The 25839-nt window shown below is 39.1% G+C and overlaps 1 protein-coding gene across 2 annotated transcripts in view; it reads left to right on the top strand.

Annotated features, from left to right (window-relative positions):
- The first annotated feature begins 5931 nt into the window (after positions 1 to 5931).
- The window catches only part of ADGRA3 (adhesion G protein-coupled receptor A3), a 68318-nt gene continuing 48410 nt past the window's right edge, over positions 5932 to 25839 (top strand). Inside the window, exons 1-2 of one of the 2 annotated variants that reach the window (XM_076336034.1) lie at positions 5932 to 6249; positions 22122 to 22193. In XM_076336034.1, coding sequence (XP_076192149.1) covers positions 5981 to 6249; positions 22122 to 22193 — 341 coding nt within the window. In that variant the 5' untranslated portion in view covers positions 5932 to 5980. The remainder of the gene's footprint in view (positions 6250 to 22121; positions 22194 to 25839) is intronic. The other variant, XM_076336035.1, reaches the window with a different exon arrangement.

Here is a 25839-nt window from a genome sequence, read left to right as displayed (position 1 = left end):
TTTCCCTTCCATTTTTCCTTCTGAATTTTCTGCCTGAGTTCAAGGTACTGTGCAGGGAAGAGAAAGAGAATCTCTTGTTTCAGGCGCCATTACGCAGCCAATAAAATTGGGACTTTTCTAGCGTTAATGTTCTGTAAAATCTAAGGTGATAAGATTTGGGAGTGTAAGAAATTCTTCAAAGTACTCATGTTGAGGAAGTTTAACTTCTGAACCATTTGAATTCCTTAAGCATCAGACAGCTTTTCTTTCATATGCATTGTTCACACAACAGTGCAAATCCCCATCTATCTAGCTAGATATAATCACTACCATCTTGGAATACCATTGCCTTCTTTTCAGCCATAAGCACTGATGTGTTAGTAATGAAGTAGCTCAGCTTTTCTTTTCCCTACTAATTTTTCCCCACAACTCTGTGTGTTTGGACCCTACTTACATTATAACATCTATTAAAGTATTTAACAAAGTATAACAAGGAATAGAAGGAAAACTATTTTATATTTCCATTTTTATTAGTAGATTATTGCTTGGAAGCCTGTAAGCTTATTAATGCTGAGTAACGTGCCTAACTGATGACAATCTTTTCAAAAGGGGCTGAAATGACAGTTACACATGTTAGCAAAATTTTTAATGCAAGGTTGTATGAAAAGTGTATTTATCTCTTCCTCTTCCATGGAAATATTTATTTCTATAGCTTTATTTTTATTTTATTGAAAATTCACATCAGATACATAGAAAGCCAAGAGGTTTCAAAATTATATGAAACAATTATTTGGAAGCCAAACACTAAAAAAGTGGATATGGAATTGCATGTCAAAAAGAAACCTTGCACAACATATTTTACATATTTTTGAGCTGTGTACATTGCTTTCTAAAATTTAACGATGGCACTGTATTTCAAAGTCAGTGTTCCATCTACAGTTATAGACTAGAACAGCAGAAGAGGACTGAGATGCCTGTATGAGTCTGCTGCATCCACAGAGTATGTTTTTTTTTCCTTGACTCAAGGCAAAGAAAATAATGAAAATCAAGCATGAAAATCTTCCAGGCCTGACTGTTCTTTCTGCAGAAGTGCATCTGGTGATATTTCAAGTTTTAATATATGAAATTTCAGTGCCTAATTCTGGCTTAATTTGGGATTTATTGACAACCAAACCCAGAGACTTCTAAATAAACAGCTTTGAGAGCATTCCCCTTCTAAGCATTTCCAAAAAGTTTTCCATAAGAAGTATACAAACTAAGCCAACTAATGTTTGGTATTCTGCCGAAGCATTCTTGAAATTTGTCTACTTAAAGGAACAACCAGGTAAAGGGAAATAGTTTTTCTCCTCAGACGCCCAACTAAGTCTAAAAACTATTTTCCCCAGTTATACTACTGACACTGAAGATCTCTGACCCTTGACTGCAGTAGACTGGGGAGAGGGGCTTCCAGAGAACATCTCTGTGTCTGAGGACAAATGGAGGATGTCCAACATGACAAACATCAGCCAAGCATCTGGGAATACCTGTGTTTGTCACAAGCAACAGCAGAGCTTGGGGTAACTCAGTGAACTGGCTGACAGAGGCAGGGATATAATACTACAGCCTGCAGCTGTGTAAGGAGTAGTTGTAGAAAGGTGACTGAGCCTGCTTGGATTTAGTGGTTACCAACAGCAAGCCAGCATGTGCCAGCAGTTATCATCACCTCCCTGTACTTGGAACAGCAAAAAACCACAGTATTGCAGACATAGCTGAGGGCAACCAAATGCTTCCTCTTCCTTGACAATTGCTGTAGCAAACAAAACATAACTGATGATGTCCCAATCCATTAAGGGAAGAGATGAAATGTGGTAGGTAGAAGACTCTGTGGCAGTGAGAAAAAAAAAGAGAAGATATGAAGGTAGTGGCAGCATGGGAGTCCCTTGAGAGGAGAATTAGGGAGCAATCATTTCAGTGAAGGTGATGATAGCCCAGAAAAATGTGCAGGGATGTGAAACCTGAACTGATAAAGGCAAAGGACAGGAGTAAGCAAAGAAAAGAACCAGAATGAAAGACAGACAAAAATCACTTAAAAGCTCCTATTTATCTCTCTGTCCTGAGGACATATGAAGGATTTGAAGTGCTGCCAAAACTACCTTTGTTTACACATAAACACTGATAAGAATTTCTTTGCCTTCCTCTCTTTCCCACACCCTTCTTCTTAATATCTTGGATACAAGAAGTCAGTAATTAGTAGACTAGAAAGAAGAGAGGAAAAATTAATTTTCAAAATTGAATGTACTAGTGGCAAATTTTATGAAAGGAAGGGAAACAACACAAAAGGACAAAGTATACTTATTTGCAATCTGGAAGCAAAGCACATTCAAAACAGTTCAAGTTACATGCCTCACCTCAAGTAAAGCATTACCAGCACCAACAAGATTACCAACACTGATGGAGAATGAGGAGACCGAGGGAAAGGTTGGTTTTTTTCAATTCAGAAAAAGAAGCAAAAATTGCAGAAGGAGGTGATATTTTAGAGTAACTGCTACTCCAGCTATAGCCAGTAAGTTTTGGGAACAGCTTGCTTCCTTTTTTGCAGCTGTATCAGCTACTATAATAAAAGATATTGCCTCCCTCTACAAACCTTGTCTTTCTTGAAGTTACATACGATGGCTTACTTTGCTGCCCAGGTGGGAGGTTCCACTCCCTTCACTAGTGCCCTCGCCTTCCTCCAGCTCTGGCACTCTTTTATCCCTTCCCTGAGTTGATTCAACTCAATAACCTGGCAGAAAACTAAACTCAAAAAAAGGTTAGCTTAGTTGTTGAGCTGAATCAGTTTATTGAACAATCAGATGACTACCACAGGTGGAGCAAGAGCGAGGGAATATAACCCAAAGGTAGAGGGGTTGTTGGAAAGCTAGGAGGAACACAACTTTCTGGTTTTTGAAGCAGACGTACAATGCAACTTTATCCTTATGTCCTTAGACCACTACAACTACAATAAAGGTAGTGATCTAATAAACTTGACAAAGGTATATCGCAGTTCAAAAAAAAACCCACATGAAATTTTTTAAGTGACTCCTGTGGGACGTATGTTTTGGATTAAGAGCTTTCCTGAGTCAGTGTAAGAAAATACATTTTCAAATCTTTGGCACAGAATGGAAGTTGCAGTAATCTGCATCAAAGAGGAAAGATGAAGGTAAAAGCACAAGCCTTCAAGAAGAGCCTTTTGCTTGAAGGCTTCAAGCTTTTTGACAACAGGTGAGGAACAGTATGCCCTGGGATTAGGTTCACTGCAGAAGCAGACAAACTAAGAGAATATAAATCAACAGAGAACAACACTTCAAGGTTTCAATAGTAGCAGTTTAAACAGGCATCATTTAAAATTGTAGGAGCTTTGCAACTGGGATTCATAGTTAGAGATCTTAGTAGAGGTGGTCTCAGTGGAGCGGAAAGAACAGAGCAGATAGTTCAGAAACATCAAGGGCAAATAACACACTTGAATCTATAAATTAGAATGAAAGGAATTGGACATGACGTTGAAATGAAAAGCAGTGGCAAGAAATTTGTCTCTCCAGGATTATGGGAAAATCAAAGGTTAAGATGGTCTATGATCACAGTCACCAGAAGCAACAGTTCACCACTTCCATCATCATCTTTAGATTATGTGACCATGTGGATCATCTCACTGATACAACTGGAGACTAATGGGGTCAAAACATATGTATTGCCACAAATGCAAGACAAGGGAGAGGAGCAAGTAGCTTCAGAAAAACATGGGAATGTTTCCATCAGTAGCACTGAAGTGCGATCTTGATCAGCTATGCTCAAAACTGTGGTGATGCCAAGCCAAAATTCTGGTGAGATCAACAGTTTAAACTGGCATAAACTGGCTCCACTGCCAGAAGAGGCAGCTGTATGCCCTACCTCCATGTTGATCCTTAACCCAGCACAAACATTTTATGTAGCTGTGCAGTGAATTGGATCATGTTATTGACATAGCTGAAGGTTATGGGAAGAAAGTAGCAATAGGGAAGAACTGTTTAACCCAGCACTACTTCTGAGGGAAAAAGTATCTTGGGCCGTGGTTTGATATGTCAATCCAGCTTTAAAACTCCTGGTGCCAGATCAAAAATGATGGGGCTCCATGATACAAAGCACTGATTCAATACAAATTCACTCTGCAGTTTGAATTTGTTTAAAACAAAGCCCCACATGAAAGAACTAACTTTACACTGGAGAGTTTTATGCTAATTAGATCTCTCTTCTCTTACAGTTGGCACAACATGAGAGCACAAAGGCATTGTCAACTCTGTATTTTGTGTCCTGACCTAATTTGGTTCAAGTGTAATAGTGGCCTTGCATCTCACCCAGATCATGTTGGTCCTGCTGAGTGACTCAGTGGCACACAAACCTAATATTAAAGTTCAAGGACCTGTATCCTCTTTGCATTCTGGTCAACAATTTCAGTACATGGGACAGGTTCCATCTTCATTTGTAAGAAGCCATACAATCGAGGAGAGAAAACATGATGGTGGGTAAAGAGTATCTACAACATGCCCAGGTAACTGTGATGTTATTACTGTAACCTTGTTCCGCTTGCCCCAATTCACAATTCCTATTGTTTGCCCGTATCTTTCATTAGGTTACATTTAAAACTGGGTTGCAGCCTAAGTGTTCAACATTAGTCAAAGACACCTTAAGTTAAAGACTTTGTAAGACTCATTTTGGCGGCTGTTATTACCAATGCCTAAAACTGCATTTCTGTGTAATAACAGGTATTTCGCAGAGTGTTATTTGCCAGTGCTCTTCTGTAAGGGTGGGGCATTTTGAGTTCTTGGTTAGGGACAAGAACTTCCTATGGGTTCTGCAAAGTCTCTCTTAAAATTTTTAAAGTAGGTGCTGCCAGTTCTTGTAATTTGACTGCGAGTTAGGTAACAGTTATTTTCCTATCCTCACACTTACTGGAGGCAAAGAATGTATTGAAAATTTCAGCTGTCATTGGCACAAAGGTATTTGTGCCTGGCTGTCCTGGCTGCAGAGAAATGTGAGAACGTGACTGAACTACACCTTTGGCTCTTTGGCTGTTAAGTGGGAGTAACAAGGTTACTTCCTTTTACAGGGATGATTTGAGGACAAATGTCTTACAAGCACAAGATACTTGGCGTTGGAGTACTGAAAGCCATTCAGGACCTAGGCAGGGGATTATCCTTTCTCCATGAAGCATTCATGGGAAGAGTCCCCCCCGCAAGACCAAGGATTTGCAGCCGGAGGCAAGGGGTAAGGCATGGAAGCAGAGGAGAGAAACCAAACCTCTCCACCCTGTTCCTGCGATGGGGACTGGGTCCATGAAGCGTCAAAGGGACCCTCGGCTCTACAGAACGCTGGGGGCGCCCAAAGACACCGGCCATCGGGGAACAGGCAACGGCCCGGGCAAAGAGCTCCCGCTGGAGGCCGGGGAAGGCAGGCCCCGACAGCTCGCAGCGCGACCGAGGGCAGGCCCAGCGCTGCCGACGACGCAGCCAAGGGCGCGGCGGCCGAACGGGCCGGGGTCTCCCCATCGGGAAGGTGCTTTTCCCCCTCAGAAGCGCTCGACCCGCTCCGCCGGGGAGCAGCACCTCCCCGCCGCGGCCCCCTCACCCGGCGGCGCGCAGGCGCGGTGGCGGCCGTCACCACCGCGGCGCTTGCGCAGTGGGGCCGAGGTCCGGCGGGCGCGCTCGCTGCCGCGGGGCTCCGGCACCGGCGGAAGGCGGCGCTGCTGCCGCTGCGCGGAGCCCGCCTGGCCCCGACACAAAGACGAGGGTGGTTGTGGCGGCCGCGGCTCCTGCCCGCCCGCAGCCCTCCGCCCCCGCGGCACCACATGGCGGCAGCGCTGCGGCCGCGCCTGGCGCCGCCCCCGCGGAGCTAGGCCAGGGCGAACCGCGGCCACCCCCTGCTCGCTCCTCTCCCGCCCGGCCCGGCCGACCCCGTCCGTCCCCACCGCCTGCGGGAGGAGCGGAGCGGGGCCCTGCACAGCCCCGCCATGCTGCCCCCGAGCCGCCGCATTCTCTGCCGCCCACCGCGCCGCCGCCGTCGTCGCCCGGCGGGGTTCCTGCCCGCGCTCCTGCTCCTGACGGCGCTGGGCGGCGGCGGCGCGCTTCCACCGGGCTGTAAGTACGACGGTCGCCCCAAGAACGCCGGCAGAGCGGCGGCGGCCGCCGGCGGCCCGGTGGAGGTGAAGGTAGTTTGCAGCAACCTGGAGCTCGCTCAGGTCCTGCCTCCCGAGGCGCTGCCTAACCGGACGGTCACCCTGTGAGTACCGTCCCCGGGTGGGGGGCCTTGGTGCGACGTGGACGGGGGGGGAGGGAGCGCCGGCCTGAGGTAAAATGGGGTCAGCGGGGTGGGGGTGGGGGGGCACGCTTGACCCCATCTGCTGTCAGGGAAAGCCCCAGGAGCAGGTTTTTTTTTGGCTGTGCTTTTTATGTTTTCCCGTAGCTTCCCGGGATGGTGATTTTAGGGGGGGGGGAAAGAGTCCCGTTACTCACTGGCGGGGCGCCCCGCAGAGCAGCATCCCCACACACCCCACCTTGCTCCTTCTCTCTTGGGGCTGCTCTCCATCAAAGGGTTCAGGCTGGTCAGAAAACCTAAAGGTGTTCCTTTATTAGAAGTAGTTCCACAATTTTATTTTTTTTTTTTAAACTCCCCTAGATTTGTTTTTTTAATGTCAGGGGAAACTCTGCTTCGGAGTAGCATGCTTTGAGGTAGTTTTAATAACTGAGCGCTAATAGAGAGCATGAGCCCGCTCAGTGTGCAGTAGGCTAGGTGGGCCTGAAGTTTTGCAGTAGCAAACAGCAACCTGTTCATTGCAGCTCACGATAAAACCAACCAAAGGGTTTTATTTTGTTTCTTCTTTGGAAAAAAAGGTCAGTTTACTTCTGTGTAGCAGTAGGTGTGCTTTTTTTATGTGGAGGCAATCCTAGCTCATCCATTTGAATAACAAGTTTCAAACAGGATGTGCAACTTACTCCAAAGTAAGAAATATGTTGCTATTTACTTATACATGAGTGTGCACATGTAAAGAAAGGATTTGCAAGTTGTTTTTCTTCCTGAGACATTAACTGGTCACTCTAGCAAAGAAGTTCATAGAATCATAGAAAAGTTTGGGTTGGAAGGGACCTTTAAGGATCTTTGAGTCCAGTCCCCCAGCCATGGGCCGGGACATCAGCAGCACTGGATGACATCAGCAGCACTGGATTTCATCGGTGGATGGTCCTAAAAGTGGAATCCTGTCCCTTCTTTAGAGAGCCTTAAAGTACCTGTGCTACTGTGGGAAGACTCAAGTGCAACCAAGTAGCATGCAAGAAAATTGATGACAAGAAACTGAATTATGGGGTCTAGCTTAAGATATTTATCTACTTAACTGGAAATCACAGGTTTGAAAGACCTACCAATATTCTGAGTTTAATAAGCACAGAATGTATATAGTTCTGTCATGAGAACAACAATCTGACTGCTGCTTTTGTGAACTTCTACAGCACTGAAACACCAGGGAAGGGCTTCCTTCAGGAAGTCTTAGTGAGGTGTGGACGAGGTCAGCGGCAGATGCATGGATCTGGACCTATGAGAAAAGGGAAAGCCAAAAAAAGGGAGGTGATTAAGGCTAAAGTAGTTGTTTGTGCTTGGCAATCTGCAAGGGTTCAGAGAATATTTCTAAATCACCTGTGAGAAGTGACCAGAACTATTCATCTGTGAAGTTTCTGAAATAGAAAAGAAAGCAAAAAGTAGAAGGTGATGGCTGTTTGATCAACAAATCCATTTTAGTCTTTGTTAGCCTCAAATGCTTTGCAGCTGATTAACTGTTAAAAATATAGTATTATCTATTAAAATTTTGATAAAAGTAAATGTTAGTATGGTTGATACACTGAAGTTGACTGTGGGGGTCTTTTGGTTCAAAAAAACTTGGAGTCACAGCTCTGATTGCTGTGAAAGACAAGCAGATATCAAACATGGCAGCCTTGCTGTGAATGGACCTTTTTTCATAATTGCAGTGACAGAAGAATTTGGAAGAATGGTTCATCTTTCATCTTGATTTTCATACTCCTTCATTATCTAGAGTGTATCTAGAGCATATCTGCATACACTAATTAGTTGCTTTCAGTTTTAACTGACCTTTGAAGCTCATGATAACTTCCAAAACATTTATTTTTCCCTTTTAAACTTTTTAATAGACGTAGCAAGAAACAATGTGATTTTTTCATTGTTATTTGTAGTATCAACTGTGTTGATACAATTAATATGAACACACACTTTGAAATTTTACTTAAATATAAGGCAAAGATTATTAAACCAATGCTTCTGCTTTTCCTAAGAGAGCAGACACAGTAACTGTTGTGCTTCAGGATCTTTCAGGTTTGTTGACTCTTGAGGCGTGACTTTCCATATCTCTGAGAGAATTTTTTTGTTTTTTTTTTTTTTTTTTACTGAATCCATGATAACCTGGTTAGAAAGTTTTGGTGATTTATGGGATGTGTTGCCAAGTGCCATTTCACTAACAAGTTGATTAGTAGTGGCTGGGTTAATTGTTATCTAATCTTTTGCCAAAAATAACTTTTTTTTGCAAGCTGATACTTAGAATTGCAGCACTTGGTGGATAGTGGAAGGTTGTCTGATTAGAGTCAAACTGCCCTGAGTTATCTTGAATCTGGATTCTTGTGGGATTCTTCTATTAAGATAAGTACTAGTTCTATTATAGCTTTTTGGATTATTGGATCACTGAAGAGATAAGTAGCTGAAAATAGATCACTTGTATAGATCAGCTGCATTTTAATTCAGTTAACTTTCTTTTATGTTGACTCTTAATTTGCACAAACCAGTTTTAAATATGAGGACCTATATAGTTTTATATAACTTTTTGTTTTCTGAGTGAGCTAGGAATGACTCAAATGAAGTGATAATATTCATTTTAGAAATCCTGATTCCATCCTTATCACTGATCAAACTCTTAGACTTTCAGTAGATCAGCTGCTGTGCATTTAGCATTTACAATTTTTTTCCCCCAATGAAATATTTTTGAGGACAAAAGTCTCTAAAAAGTGAGGAAATAAGAGAAATAGTGGAAATTAGGGTACATGAGTAGCATTTGAGGATGCTGGCCAGGTTCTTTCATTCTTGCACACCATTGTAGTTAGTGGTTAACAATGACACTGATAAATTGGGCAGGGTGTCACATCCCACCTGCGAGAAGGGGAGAGTGACTAAGGTTTGCAAATCCCCTCAGTGTGGATTAAGGTGAGAGAACACTCACAGTCCAAACACAAACATCAACTTTAATGGCATGAAGACTTCTATAAGCATCAACTCTCTATGTCTTAATATATCATATAAGCTAAGCGGCTTTATGAGGAGTTGAGGTAGGCCTTGTGTTACTTAGCAGTATCAAGAGCAGAGAGCAAGAGGGAGGCGGGGGGGGGGAGAGAGAAAGAGAGAGCGAGCTGGGAAGCAAGAGATAGAGAGATCACCAGTCCTGGATCCAGCATCGGACCTGCCAACGGGGGGTGTCAGTGTGGAGAGCGCCCCAAGGAGGCTCATGTGCGCCCCTATTTATTGGCTCCAGCCCAAGGTTTCTGGAACCTTTTCTCACCCCAGCTCCAGGAGTGGTTGAGCCATTAGTCAGCCAAGGTGAGTGACACCGGGCCCCTCCCCGTGGCTGGCTTCTGGAGCTTTCTCTGAGGCATTGTCTGTGCTTACAGCACAGTCACTTGGGCCTCGTCCCTTATAGCAGGGTCACTTAATTTATGAAATGCCTTGGCCTTTGTTTGCCACTGAGCATTTTATTGTACTAGTAATTTCGGTCAGTATTATTTAGAATCTTTAGTTACAATTCAGAAAAAATATCCTAACTTGATTTCAGTTGATAAGAGACAAAATAAGTTTGTTTCGTGATTGAGGAAGGAAAGCAAACACTGGAAGAAGAGTATTAAAGTACAGAGAGATGTCCATGGGAGAATAAGTAATGTTTAGGATTTCTGGCAGTACTGTAAATTGAGATTCCTTCAGAATCCAGGTAGAAATAGCTGGTGCTTTACTGAGCAGTTAGGTCAAATTCCAAGGTGAATTCAAGTTTAGTTATAGCTAAGGAAGGGAATTTTTCGTAGCCTTATACAATAAAAACTGATTGGGATGCAAATGAAGGGTGTATCTACATGAACACCAGAGATGGCTTTGACCTTTGTAGTTTAACCAGCTAGATGAGATGCTTTTGGTGTGAAGATAACATAACTACATGAATGTAACTCGGTGCTTTGTCTGACGTGCTCTGTATTTCAGTAGATACTGAAGCCGTTGCCATGATTCACATTTAAGTAAGGAATGCACTATACTCTTGTAATACAAGTCTGAGATAAGATATCCATCGCTGTTGTCTCTGATGCAAGCTCAAATGATGATGTCATAACTTGTTGGATATTAGCCATTACTTTGTTCTTTGGAAGAGAATGTGTAATCCCACTGAAGACAAGCCCATGAAGTTGTAACCCTTGTTATTTGTTAAGAATTTTAGTTACCTGTTACACATAGGTCATTCTATAGAAATAGGAATCTAAATAAACAGAGGAAAAGCATATATATTCAGAAAAGAATTGTGTTTCTGAATCAGCAGCCTTACTGGTCTGCGAACTTCACTTACCCACATAACCTGATAGGAACATAGGAGTATCAGCGTTTGCACTTAGAAGTGTTAGAATTTACAAACCAGAGCATTAGCCTGGATTTATGTTCAGAACTGTTCAAAGATATGCTTAACTGGGTTACTGTTGAGAAGCATCTTAAAATGTCAGTGTTTTTGTCCAGCTCCTAAGTATAATCATGTTGAACTACATCCATTAAACAGCTGAAAGGCATACTTATTTGGCCTTCCAGATATCTGCGCAGCCTTTCCATTTGTAACACAAATTCCTAAATTCCAAAAGTTTCAAAGCAAAAGGTCACTCATATTGCAAGGAGTCACTTGTATCACAATGTGTGATTACATTGTAATTACATGAATTATGTGTAATTACATGAGTAATTTTTTCCCTTCTTACAGAAAAAGGACTCTTCAGTTTTTAAAAATAAAGCAAATAGCTATTATGTAGTGACTTATATTTATGATTTTTAATATTCTTTTCTTGAGGCATGATATGATGCTTTGCTGAACTGTGTTAATTTCCTTTGTTTCATTAGTTGGGCCTTTCTCTATTACGTGTTTGGAAAAAAGTGTCCTTTACCAAAACATTGACAAATGGGAGGTATAGGCATAGTAAATGTCTTCTGTGGAAGTTTGCTGCTTCTTTTAAAGTACGTTTCCATTATTTACTTGAAGGTACTTTTGACAGCTAATCCCTTTTTTGTTAAAATAGTCTATTTTAGACTGTTGTAAGTGCTCAGTACTAATAACTTGGGCAGTGATAACATTTTTTGAAGACACAAAGGGCTAATAACTCCCATTAAAATTTATCTTAAAATTTTCTTCGGTTAGTGGATACACGGACTATGCAAAATGTATTTTTCTCATGAACACATGGTAGTACAGAGACAATACTTGAGAATTGTCATATCCACAATTTAGTAATTTGCAGGTACTTGTGCATGCATTTTTACCAGTGGCATCCCACTCCTAAAAATCATTAGTGATGTTTCATTTTCTGTTAGGCTTATATTCTAATAGACCTATTCAGTATATATCTATTAGATTTTGTGTACGTCTTTTACCTTGTTGAGAAGACAGCAATCCACATTCAAAATCAGATTCATGCTTTGCTGTATGCCCTCTACCAACACTGATTCATTATTGTGGGGTTATTACTATAGGATATCAAATACATACAGTATTCTTTTATGATTGTGTACATTTGAGTATTGCAGGAAAATTCTGAGGTCACAATTTGAACAGAGTTTTCTTCTAAACTGCAGTATTTTGTTCTACCTAAATAACTATTTAACTTCAGAAGACATCATGTTATGTTCTTAATAGATATCCACTGGGATACCCAGTCAAGTTTGAATAGTGTCCTCCTGTTTCTTTTAGTGTTGCAGTAATGGCTTTAACATACATGGTGGGTTGTAATTGGTAATAGTCTTCATGCAATAATGATTGTATCAATGCATACTGATTTTTTTTTTAAAGATTATTATTCTATATAAGCATTTTTAAATTGTTTTAGGTGCCTTTCACAATGAGATTATTGTATTTTTGAGTAAATACGTGAAGTAATTAGAAATATGGCTTCTGTACCATAGATGCAATTGTAGGCAGTTGTTAAAAGCCTGGGGTTCAGATTTTGAATAAGAGCTATGTATTGATTACTGCTGAGTTAAAAATAAGGGAGGACAGAGGCAAGTTCTGCAAAACTCTGGAGAGCAAATTTAAATTTTTGTAATGAGGACAAATTAATTTTTTTAATTCTCCGAGCCACAATATTAATGTAGAGTTGCTCAATACCTTTATTCCCATAAGGATATCCATACAAGCAATGCCATGTCCTTTATGATGCCATCCCATTAGCCCTTCAGTGAGTATTAAATGTTCAATGTGTTATGGTGTATCTAGCCTCAGGAAGAGCGATTGTCATCTTCAGGACTAGTACTTTTTTCTTTTATTGTTGTCTTTTTATTGATCAGTAATACTCCTGTTTTTTGTTTCAGTTTGGCAAAACTGCAAAATACTAAAATTTAAAAGTTAATGCCAAGAGTTAAAGAAATAGAACTAGAATTTGTGCTGCAGTGATGAAGAAGGAATAACTACATGTGTCTCATTCCTTTTTTGCTTGCAGTTTGTTCATGTTTTAGAACTTATTTTTGTAATTTAAAACAAGTATGGAGCTGCAAGATGAGATTTTTTCAGAATTTAATGGTTCCCATACATACTTTGCATGGGCCAGATATGTTGCAGGTTCATGGATTTGTCATTGCTGTCTTATTTAGTCTTTATGTTCACCATAATAGTCTCTATCGTTTTTGAATCTATACAGTTTAAAAGCTTTCTTTGTACCAGTAGTTAATCCATGAAGGTTAAAAACACTTGAGCATTTCTTTTCATTAGTAGTAATAAATTGTTTTAAATTTAAGAACTTCAGAGAAGATAACTGAAGTATGTTTTGTGAGTTTTGCTTTCTGCAGTGAGATAATGAATTTTAAATATTAATTAAGCTATTAAATATCTTTAGTCTTTAACAGAGTAAATAGATGAGAATATTATCTTCACCTTTGGATTTCACTGTTTGGCTGTTTAGCAGTGAAAACTGCAATGTCTTGCTGCCTTTAGAGTGCTACAGTGGAACGTATCTGTTAATTACTGTTCATGTGCGTTACTGTGTTGTGACTTCTCCTTGGGTAATTACACAGGGCATCTCCAGTGGTGCAGTACAGTACTGTCCTACAGATCTCCAAGCTGCCTTAGAGGGAATGGGATGCCATGCACTGCAGTGCAGAGCTGCTAGGTCCCAAAGGAGCGCAGTTGCTTTGGTGGTGTGTGTGATCCAAGCTAGTCAGCCAGTTTTGGCAGGGCTGCGGAGCTGTCACTTTTGGAGTAGGAACTTGACCTTTTTGGCAAGGCAGACCAACTAAGAGCTTTTTTAGGGGAAAAAAACCCAAACAAACCAAACATAATAAATGCAGATTGATTAAAGATGTTTAAGAAATAGGCAGCTTAATTCCACACTTCTGTCTGCACTGGACAGTGTGTTCTAGGATTCATCCAGGCAAGTCTCCAGCATTACAGCTCTAGGTGGCTGTGCCGTGTTCAGGTGCTTTGTCTAAGAGTACAATCTGTGTCCTCTGCTAGGTCAGTTCAATCTAGGGAAAAAAAGATGCTTTGAGGTAGAGGGAGGGAAGTTAGGGTCTAGATACAGAGTGAAGAAAGGCAGGGAGATTGGATTAGGAGGCAGAAACTACTACTGGGAGTTGGGGAGGAGTTGAGGTGGGAGGGAGGGTTTCTTTGAATGGATGTGTTGATTATGGAGATGGGGGAAGTCAGAAGGACTTCAGAGGGAATGAAGGCAGACCAGATAAGGTGCTGAAGGGTGAGTGTAACTGGCTTAGTGAGAGATGGGCAAGAACTCTTGGAAATTCAGCAGCTACCCACTAAATCAGTAAAGGCAGGATTAGTGACTGGATGCCAGTAGGAGAAGATGGATCATATAAGCAAATGGTAGTGGTATAACATGGTCTGGGAAAACTTTTCTGGTATTGTCCACATGATGTGCCATTTCCATCTGAGGAGATGAACATAAAGGCTTATTTCTGTCAGATACAAGAACTCGTTATTAGTTAGCCCATGTTGTTACAGAATAGGTTTTACCTTGACACTTAGTATCAGGCAGAGTTTGCAAGTTACGCTCGGATTTCTAAAAGCATCCTGTAAGACATCCCAAACAACTGATTCTAATACCTCGAACTGTTGTTTTAGGATAACAGCCTCTGGTGTTAACAGGAATTTAAACCAATTCTCAAAATTGTGTGTTGATGGGCTCATTATAGTTTCCGTGGCTTGCAGTGAGCTGAACTTACAGCTCTGTGCTGGAGAAGGGAGGTCCCCTTCCACTCCGGCTTTCTGCTTCTGACACAGGGACGATCAGGAGCAAGGGCAGGGGAAAGGAGATCTCCCCCTCTGAGTGCAGAAAGGTACGTCCCCATCCAGCTGCCTGTAAAACTGTAGCCTGAACTGGAGCTGGTGTGTTTGTACCTTCACCTCCCAGACTCTTGCTGTGTGGGTGTTTGGGTTCCCCCTCCCGCCCCCTTTGCTGCTGTGCTAGCATTTGTCTGGCTCCATGCCTAGTCAGTTCAGGGAGCTAAACTATCCAAAAACTGTTGACTTATGTAGGATTAGGATATAAATTTTTGTGAAAATGTATCTTCGTGTGCCAGCAGTTGACAGGAAGTGCTTGCTGATGTGTCTAGACAAAGCACTTTCTAGAGAGCACATTTACCTGATAGGAAATGTAAATACATGTGAGACTGGGCGTGACAGCATATGCTATAATTAATGGTACTGTGATAGGATGCATAGAATGTATTGGCCGTATTGGCCGTAACAGCTTAAGTTAGGAGAGTCTGGCTAGGCATGTGTGTGTGTACAGTATTTCCTGTGAAGCAAGTTACTGTCTTGTATGTATGGAGGTTGGAGGGGTAGGGTAAACTTGCACTAAACTGCAAGTCAGTGAGAATCCTAAAAAGTGTACAACTGGTGGATAAGAAGTGGGAAACTCAAGAGGAAGCAGAATGGAGGGGAGTAAGACAGGAGGGTTACTACAGAAAAAGTCGATCACATCTTAAACTAATGCAGATGCTACAGATAAGAAGAGGAGTGGGGAGAGAGAACTTGGAGGAAGCTTCCCAGAATGTACTGGTCACAAGGGTTAGGTTACCAGTGCTTTTGGTTAGCTTTACAAATGGCAGCTCAGAGTTAGTGTTGGAAGAAATTGGATGTTGCTGTGTCCTCTTAATTTTCTCTTAGGTAGGCTTTCCAACCTGGGATAAGTACTAGAAGGAGAGGTTTGGTTGGTAAGGTCATAATTTCACAAGAATTTCTTTTGATAGTAGTATCATTTTCAGCAACATTGCTACTCATTCTTGCGTTCTGTTTTGCCCCTCAGTTCTGTCCTTTTTCTAAGATTATTTTTATTTAGTACTTTTACATAGAAAATTCACTTAGGTACTCCAGTGATTGGCACTGTATTTCACTAGAAATAAAGAATTTCTGTCCTTAAAGAACGGTTTGTCCTTAAAGAAAGGCAATAAATAAAGCATGCAGCCACAGACTGAATATCAAGAAGAAAATATCTTGAATAGCAGTGCACAAAGTGAGCATCGTTGCTTGAATGATGCAGGGAATGATGTAGGAAAAGAAGTCGTCCATCATTACATCGCATAAAGTTAGCACATTCCCAGTTAAAAATGGAGAAATATAAATAGACACAGTTTTAGTTCTGTAACTTCATTACTTCTGAGTGTTTTAGTTTACAATCTTAATATTGTTTAGTGTGCATAATAATGAAATAGCACAGGAAATCTTTTATCTGTTCCAAACTTCTATTTTGCAAATGTTTCATTGCTAAGCTTCCTTAATTATAATGTTTTTGTTAAATTGGTAAATACTGTCTCCTTTTGTTAGGAGCTCTGGAAAGATTCATAATTCTTTCTCTGTACATAGCTTGTGGAGTGTTTTCATTTCAGGGTTACTTTTAAGCAAGTACTGTTCATGTTCTGCTCAGTCCATTACTTACATTTCTTTTCCTTTGACACCAGTAACTCACTAGAAGGCAAAATACTAACTGTTGAAAAATATTGGTTTTATATCCTTGTTAAATCACAGCTTCTACACAATAAACTTTGAAAAATGCATTTCTTTTTGCATGTTCATGGCTTTCAGCAGAAAGCATTTTTCTTGGATGTACAGATGGTTATTTTAGTCCAATTTTTGCTGGTGGCCGCTTTCCCAGTCCTTAGAGTATATAGCCATCATCATGAAATGATCTGATTTATTTTCTATTTCCTGGCTCTCTATTTGAGTCTCTTAAAAAGTGTTCTGGAAGCTACTTCAGCATTCAGCTAAAAGTTGCAGTGTCTCCCAATCTTCGTACAGGCTTCTTGGAGGCCATTTTGACTGTTTTGTAATAGCATTAATGGATCTGTGTGTATTTTAATAGTATCCTATGGAAAGATTCATTTGTGAAGTTTGGAGATGCATTCTAAACTCCTGTCTAGTTGACTGCTGTCTTAGTGATGGTTGTTTTATAGCTGACAAGCTAAAATTGTTTCATAGAACAAAACTTTTTTCACTTAGTGCTTATCACCTTATTCTAATGGTAAAAACAAACCAAGCCTTGTTTTTTTTTTTTTGTTCCTGCTGTATCAAAAAGAAAAGGATGATTACATCACCTTTAATATCTGTTGCTAAAACTCTTTGTAGTACAAAGGACAGACTTTGGGTTTGACTGCATAGTTATGTTTTGCATAGTTATGTTTGCATGCTAGCAACTGGGCATCTATTGCTAAAGGTCTCGCCAATAAGTTAGAGCCAGAGTTGAGTTTCTTTGCAGATTTTTGCCAAATTCTTCTGCCACTTTATGGAGCAAAATGGAAACAGGGCTTTCAGATCCAAGCTATATTCAACAAAGGAACATTTCAGCAATGTTCTTGGAATGGGTGAAAAGCTGGGATGGTTTTTCTTTTTTTTGGGGGTGGTGGTATTTTTTTTTTTCTTGAGGTGTGTTGTTTCAGATCACCCCTTTGTGTCTACAACCATTCTGCTTGGTCAAAGGACAGGGAAATATGTTGCTTTAAGGTGACTTGAGATGTTGTCCATAATGCTTTCTAGAACCTACTTTTCAGCTGTCTGTTCTTCCAAGTTTTTAGTGTTGATTCCCATGGCTGCGAGTGTGTTTGCATACGGCAGTTCCACATTTTATTTTCTGTTATGTAAGGGTTGGACAAGCAAAATGCATTTGTTCTAAGCAGGTATTGTTGATCATTTAAAAGAAAAAAAAAAAGTGATCTGGAGCTTGTAAGACGTACGGAGCAACAATGACATTGGGCTGTGGAAACCCCTTCATGAAATCTCCAGGTACATAATTTATGTTGCAAAGTCACTTGTTAAAGAAGAGTTGAACAAGATGGGGATGAGTGGAGATCTGTAGCTCTCTACCATTTTCCCTTTAAACTTCTTAATGATGGAAAAGTTTGCATATTTTCAGAATTACTTGCCTCTTAGGAAAAATTATGGTCTTAAACTAGTAACTTAGAATTATTATTGATCACAAATAATTTTCTGTGTCTAAGTGGTATATAATAGTCCATCATTTCACTGTAGATTAATGCACAGAAATAGTGAAAGTGACTATAAAACATCTACTTTGAGGTGAATGCTTTATCGTGTTTTGTCGTCTTATGCCACATCCCTTAACACTTCAAATAATGTATAGACTAAATATATTAATAGCAAGTTTTAAACTGCATTTTTTTAAAGATTATACTTAAAACATTTTTAAGTGTGATGAAATGTCTTAGGTTATATGGAGTGTTGTAAAATCTATCATTTATTGTACTAAACCTTTATGGTTGAGCAACTAATAGCCTCTGCAGAGAAAATACTAAATCAGGCTGACTATAATTTGTACATCACACTCCAGAGAGGAATTTACCTAGTGCACAGATATTCAAAGGCTTCTGCTTTAGGCCTATTATTTTATAGGCAATGTCAGAAAACTAATTTTTATTTTACAGAATTGTAATTCTTATATAGTTTAAATTTCAGTCAGTTATAGCTACTTTTGAAGTGGTTTCTGCTCCATTTTGAATAGCTCCTTTTTCTGGAAAAAGTACAGGAAAAATCAGTAAATCATCTTAAGATGAAGTCAATTGTAACTAAAATACAAATTATTTCTGTGCTACCAAACATTGTAGTTTGCTTGCTTGCGTTGACTTGGATGTTTTCTGAACCTCATGTTTTTTTCTTCTTATTTTATCCATGTCTGAAATTGGTCTGTGTTGTTTTTTTTTTTTTTTTTCCTTGCGGCTGCTGTTATGCCTTCTGTTCAGTTTGCATTAACTATTAATGAGTTTTTTTATAAGCTCCTTCATTCTTGTCTTTATATATTACTATTTTTCTTCCCACATATGCTTCTGAAATCAGGAATAATGTTGAAATAAAGGTGTATTTTGCTCTGAATAGATTTGGTTTGCAGAATGAATCCTGTACCTACCATTTCTACAAATTGTACTTACTATTTAGGTTGAAACATTTTTCTCTTTGAGTAGAAGTGAAAGTAGTTTCAAAGACTTCAGGATGTGTGATTTTTAATGCTTCAGTTAAATTTTACTAGTTTTGCAGGCATTCCAAGTTGTAGATGATTATTATTATTATTCTATTTACCAAACTTGCAGTCTTGCAAATGTGTATTCTGGTTTTCTGTTACATGTTGGGCCTTCCTTGATGCAAAGATTCCTTGAAATACATGTAGATTTCTGAAGAGTACCTGGACTTCCTTGATTTGTACATCTGTTTTTAAAGAATACTCTCTGTGTTTCATTTGGTCATCTAGGTTATCGCAGCTGCAGCCAAGGGGCAATTTTCCTTCTTTCCTTCCTGTAAGGTAGCTTAATGTATCTGACTCTAGAACTGTATTTTCACAAGAGCAGATTTTCTTAGCTGACACTCTAGTGGATGTTACAGGCATTATAGGCACATAAAACAGCGAATTCTCAGTATACTTTTAAGTATTTTTTTTTCTCATCCTTTCCACCATTCCCGTGATCAGTCTTCACCCGGGGTTAGCTGACTGTGTTGCGTACTATGTTGATCACACTTTTGCGGTTGACATATAAATTAATCTCTTGGAAGATGCCTTGGGTAAATGTGTAGTTTAACGTTCATTGCTCGTGGAGCAGTGGGTACCAGGGGTGACTTGAGATGAGCTGCAGAAATACATGGTATGACTGTAGGGGGAGGAGAAGGAATGGGGTCTTCTTTTAGCATCAGAACTGTTACCTGGGTTGAATGATTTAATCTTAACTTCAAGAATTTTCAAACCTTCTGTCTGTCAGACTGGAAATGGAAAGATTTTCAAATAATTTGTTCAGCTGTCTTGATTCTGTGTATGTGAGATTGAGAGAGAGATATTGACTCAAAGCCAGAGCTTTTTTGAGACAAAAAATTGCCTGCCCTGTGTTTGTCTAAACCACAGAGGCTTGAGGCAATCTTTGAGAAACCTGGAGAAGAAAACTACTTAGCGTAATCGTAATATGTGGTTGTGTCAAAATTACGCTGTTTTCATAGATTGGTATTTCTGTATTTTAGTTTTATCTTATTCATGATGTGTTTTGAAGTACTAATCCTTGTCATTAGATAATAAATTTTACGCAGTGGAGGAAAGAGGGGGTGTGTGTGTGTGTGCTTGTTTTATGTCTATTGTAAAGGATATCTGAAAGATGTAGTAGACTGGAAAGAAATCTCCTAGTGGCAGTTTTAAGTGCGGAAGTAGTTATCCAGCCTGAAGATATAATTGGTGTAAGTGAAGAAGTGCACGGACATGTTGGATCTGCAGGATGCATTTGATAGAGGACCTGTCTGAAATTGAAGTGACTGTAGCAGAAGTTGTGGAACAAACTGACAGAGTGAATAAATTTCCAGGACAAGATGGTGTGCACTGGAGAGCTTTTAGAAGAGCTCAGGGATGAAAAAGTCAAATGATGAGTGTCTGAAGTCTTGCTTAGAATGAACTTGACTTTTGAGGACTGGAGGGATGGCAAATGCTGATTTTTAAAAGTGCATCAGGAGTTTAGGGGAGCTACATGGTTCCAAGTCTGATGTTTGTGTTGAACAAATCAGTAGAATTTCTAATAAATATACTGGATACCTGGATAAAGAGAGAGATGTACTTCAGAAAATTTACATCTCCTGTAATGGGAAGCTCTTCCCCACAAACCTCTGGAGTTCTTCAGAATCAGCAAAATATTTACAAGGATGATCCAATTGATATAATGAGACATAGATGCTTTTCCAAAAGGTATCTCTCAGTCCCTCGCCACAGGCATTTGATGAAATAGTATGTCAGCCTAGAATGGAAGATCATTGTACAAACAGCTAACTTGCTGAAGGATAAGAAGTGGATGTGGAAGTAAATGGTTAGCCTTCTTAGTGGAGTGGAGTCTGAGAGACCTATAACACAATGTATTTCTTAATGACCTGTAAAACAGTGTGAGTAGGGGGTTGACAGAGTTTGGTAAGTTGCTTGATATAATAAGGATGAGGGTAAAGTGAAGAATTTTGGAAGAAGTTATGAAACTAGTAATTGGGCAATCAAATGGCAGAAGCAGCACATTGTAGAAAAATGAAAATTGTATTGGGGATGACAACAATTCTGTCTTCATATATAAGATGATGGGCACTGAGCTGATCAGAAATCTTCAATTCTTAGTACAAGTGGTAAAGGCAGATCAGATGTTAGGAATTGCTAGGAAAATAGTAGGAAACAACACAGAACATCATAATCCCACTGTGTAGATTTGCGAGTTGTCTGTGTGTAGAATACTATTTCAGTTCTGGTGGTCTTATCTCAGAATTTTTTGAGTGTAGTAAAGCTGGAAAGAGCTCAGAAATGATTAAGGTGGCACAAAATGACTTTTACTTAATTATTCTTCACACAAAAATATGAATCTTCCATCTGGCAAGAGACCATCTAGGTTTCTACATAATTACACGTGGTAAAAGGAGGGTAGGTAGGGATTGATTACTGCTTGTTTCAGTGTAAGAAGTGGGGAGCATCAAATGAAGCTAGCAGGAGCTGTGTTCAGAATGAATGAGATGAGGCATTCTTTATAGAACGGAGCTTTGTACTGTGAAACCTTTTGCAATGTGTTGCGGATGCCAAAATTTTACATGATTGCAGAGGAAAATCGGCTTTTTTGTGACAGAAATATGTAGCTGTATAGAAAGCAGGTCCTTCTAAGTAAGGAAGCATCCAGCTATCCAAGGGATTCCTAATTTGATAATTTGCAGAAGGCTGTGATTGGAGAATAAGGTACTTGGCTAGATGGGCCTGATCCAGTTATTCGTGTGGAAGAGGGAACTTGCGGTTGTGTGGTCCTTTGAGAGAAGGAAGGATAGATAGAAATAAAGGAGTGCTTGCTGAGCTTATTTGCAGATGTCTTAAAGATCGCCTTGAGGAGAAGGATGAATGTGTGAAGGATGGCTGGGAAAGGTGGCACAACACGGGAGAAGTGAGCGTGTGTGAGTGGCTGAGGGTGGCAGCAGTGGAAATGGGAAACAGGCAATATGCTGTGTGGTTTTGAAACTAAAATGGGTATGGAAGAAGAGAATGTTGAATGTGTAGATTGGTTGATTAATACTTCATTTTCTATTACGCCAATTCTGGTGTTTTATTATGATAATCCTATATGGGTGTACTTTCTTTCATATGTTAATTATGTAAGCTTGCATGGTACTTAGGGCACATAACATAGAAAATCCTCTTTCTTTTTTTCCTTCATAATATTTAAGCAGTGCTGTTATGTACACCTCAGACAATGAGCTAGGCATTGTAGTTTGATATAAAGGCTGTTAAAAAGATTTACACCAGAAGTGTAAGCTGCAGCAAATAATTTTGTTACCAAATTTATAATATATTGTTCTTGTCCGTTTTTATTTACAGGATTCTGAGTAACAACAAAATAACAGAGTTGAAGAATGGTTCCTTCTCTGGATTAAACCTTCTTGAAAGATTGTAAGCACTCCTTAAAAAGCTATGTTCTGTTTATGTTTCATTAGTAATTCTGAGAAGAAAATGTCTTAAGAGCTGTGTTCTTACTTTATTTTGATGTATTTTTTTGTGATTGAAGAGTTAACATAGTTAAGCATAGTTAAGCATTCTCTTCATGAATATGAATGTCATGTAACAGCATAAAGGGATAATCTCACCTGTGGGTGCAATTAGGGCAGTTTCAGTGGGAAGTTCACTGGAATGCCATGATGACTGCATTTGCTTTGTTGTTGTTGGTCTTGTAATATGAAAACTTCTGTAAAACTTGTGTTGTAAAGAAAATTATTTCTTTAATTTTTTTCTTATGAAGTGTCAAGTCCTTTATCAAACAATTGTAAAGTATATTTGTAGGGGAAGCAGATGTATTAGAGCCTCTAAAAGAGGCTAGATGCATTTTAAGTTTGTTGTTGACACTTATTTTAACAGTTTTGCTGCTTACTTTACAACTTCAGTGTATATTGAATGTATGGGGGAAAAAAACGGGAGTGAATCTGATGGGAGTAACTTCTTTGACACCTTTTGCTTCCTGTCTTCACTTTCCCTTTCAGATGATGTATCACCTATGGGATAAGGAGAAGCATTGTAGCTTCTGTTACAGTCAGCTTTTTTCCAGCTGGTAGAAGGTCAGGATTGGCAGGTTGATCTACCTGGGAGCAAGCAGAAACTTTAGAGATAAGGATTTTTCTAGGCCATTTGACTGGGAAAGTAGCCAGTTTCATAATCATCTCGCAACATCTAGGAAGAATTCCAAAGGACTTTTGGCTTCAGGGGATTAAAAGTATTTTATTCTTTCTCTAAAACTTGAAGGCTGCAATCCCGGTCAGCCTGGCCTAGATAAATTCAAACACTTCCTCCATCCCCCACATGTCAGAAGAAAGATTTGTCTTCTGCACTGGCAGATGAGCTTTATTGTAGAAATAAGCCATTGTGCCAAAGAAGCAAGGTTATCAGCAGTGATGGCATTCTGGATCTTTACACATTATTTTGGCATCCTTGCTCTAGGTAATAAAGGCATCTGCTGACAGTTGTTATTTGTTGTAACTCGTTACAATTTTCAGACAGGAAATACTTGAAACTCTAATTAGTTTGAGATGATCATTTACATTTGCTCTATGAATCCAGTTCTTAATTTTCTTTAAAATTATAAGAACCCAGCTTTCTTCTGTTTAACTCCTGTCATTTGTAAGGATTTTTTAGGTTATTTTAATATCTTCTTTCCTGAAAAGGAAAAGAAAGCAGTAAGGCATCATGTTTTGAGCATTTGAAGTGATCTGGGGTAGCAGTATTTTAGATGGTATAGTGGTCTCATCTGAACGAGGTAACACACTTTATGTGCACTGGTGTACAAGTTAATACATCAACAAATTATTGTTAATGATCAGGTGTCTTCATCATAAAGGAAGGGATAACTAGCATGATACGCTAGTCATTAACGACATTTGTGTGTGCAAGACTTATTTAAAAAAAAAAATCTATTCAACCACACTAAAAGTAAACTTTGCTTTAAATGCTCTTGTGACCTTGGACAGAAGCTACTCTTGTAATTAAAATAATTTTTCAAACCTAAATGAATAGTCAATAGTAAAAGGAAAAAAAAGTTGAAAGCCACGGTAACTATTTTAAACAGTAACATTATATTCAGCAGTTTCAAATTATATTCCTTAATGCTCACTGTGATAACTTGCATGCCTTTAAAATTGTACTTTTTTGACATTCTTGCTTATTTTTATTTTTTCTTACTACTCATACTTCCCCTTGTTTCCTTATGAGTGTTTTCTTTCTTAATAGATATGCTCTTTTCCCCACTTTTAATTTAAGAGATGAAACAGAGATAAAATAAATAAATTCAGTAAGCATTTAAATAGTTAATTCAGACAGTAGCATTGTCACTTAACATTACTGCTTACCAGGGGAGATTCTGTATGCATTTAATGCTTGTTTGTTCATTCCTTGTAATGTTATACTTCATAGCAAATGTTTTTGCTGTTTCTCCTTAATGGTTTTTGGATAGAGTTTACGTGTATGGTTATCTTTAAACAAAGCCTTTTAAAAAAAAATAAACTAATGTCAGGAACATGTACCTGCATAATAATTGTTTTTAATTGCATTTTAATCAATATTTTCAGTCCTGAAATACAGATTCACAACTTGGTAATTCATCTGTTAACACACTAAACTTGTTTTCTCCTGTTTAGTTCTTGGACATCTTAATGAAAATTTACATATTTTTAAATGGTTTCTGTTATTTTTTCGGTTCTTCAGATAAACTTGGGCATGTGGTATCTACAGCTGGCAAATTGTTGCCCTTTAGGTTATCATTTTGCTCTAACATGTTATCTCTTGACCTCAACCCCATCTGACAATTCTTCACTGTTACTATTGAAAGGGAGAGATTGTTTTATTTGTTGCTTGTATGCCCCAAAACTATGGGGAAGTGCATTAAAAATGCTGGCCCCAAGTAGGAATTTCAAATCTGTTTGTTAATTTTGTGCACGTATCTTAATTTATGAAAATGTAGAATTTGGTAATGCATTATTTTGTAAACAGGGTGATAAGATTACCAAAATAAGAGTTTTGTTTTACTGGAGGGTAAAATATTTGTTAATTATAGTGGAAAATGAATATGCTATGCCTACATCTACGCTTATAGGAAAAAAAACATGCAAATAATAGAAGAATAACAGTAAGCAGGTCAAAGATTTTTACTGCCGTAAATGGTAATTAAAGTGTCTGTACAAAAAGATGTTAAATATTTTAATCTCCACTGACTTTGTTAATGCTATGTTGTACTATGAATTTCCTGCAGTTTAAATGTTGAAGTAACTTATTGCACAACTAATTTGTGACAGATAATTGTTCATCTAGTAGATACTTGACTTTATATAGCATTATTCAAAATCCAGCAGCTTGGAAGCAAACTGCTGTCTTCCATCTAGAAGCTAGCTAATGCTGCTTGTTGATTTTTGCGAGGATAAGGAAGATTACTTTATGCATTTATAAAGTGCTATTTTTCATTGTACATGAGGGAGAGAGGAGGAAGAGATAGGCATGTAATTCAGTAAGATATTTAGATAGCAAAAGAAGGGGGTGATATTTATTGAACCATAAATAATGACAAGGGTTTACCAATGTATTTTTAGGATATACTAATATACCTTTGAAAAGGGAAAATATGCAGTGTGAAGGGAGTGTTATTTGTAGACAGTCTCATTTTTTTTCTCCTGTTTTTACAGCACCAATCTACAGATATATGGATGCCTTAAAAATAGGAGCATCTAATACTTTTTCAGACAGTAACAATTTCTGATTTTAATTCTTGTTGTGATAGTGCAGCAGAGCATGTGAAAAGACAGCCCTGAGCTCTTCTAGTGGTGGATGTGAACTTTTTTTTTTGGGGGGGGAAGTCTTTAAATGTGATTGGAAAGTGTCAGTATTTCTTGCTTGAATATTACTGAGTGGAGAAGTGGTTTTATGAATATTCAGGAATGTGTTTTCTGCTCTAACTTTAGTTCTGGTTTTGGTTCTGGAAAGGGCCATCTCTGTTAGCTGTGGCTCTTTCAGGAGAAGACTGAGAGTGTTAGGCTAAAAAAATATTTCTTTTCCCCATCCT

This window comes from Aptenodytes patagonicus, chromosome 4 (assembly GCF_965638725.1).
Source record: "Aptenodytes patagonicus chromosome 4, bAptPat1.pri.cur, whole genome shotgun sequence".
Taxonomy (NCBI): Eukaryota; Metazoa; Chordata; class Aves; order Sphenisciformes; family Spheniscidae; genus Aptenodytes; species Aptenodytes patagonicus.
This window is presented reverse-complemented; position numbering and strand designations above follow the sequence as displayed.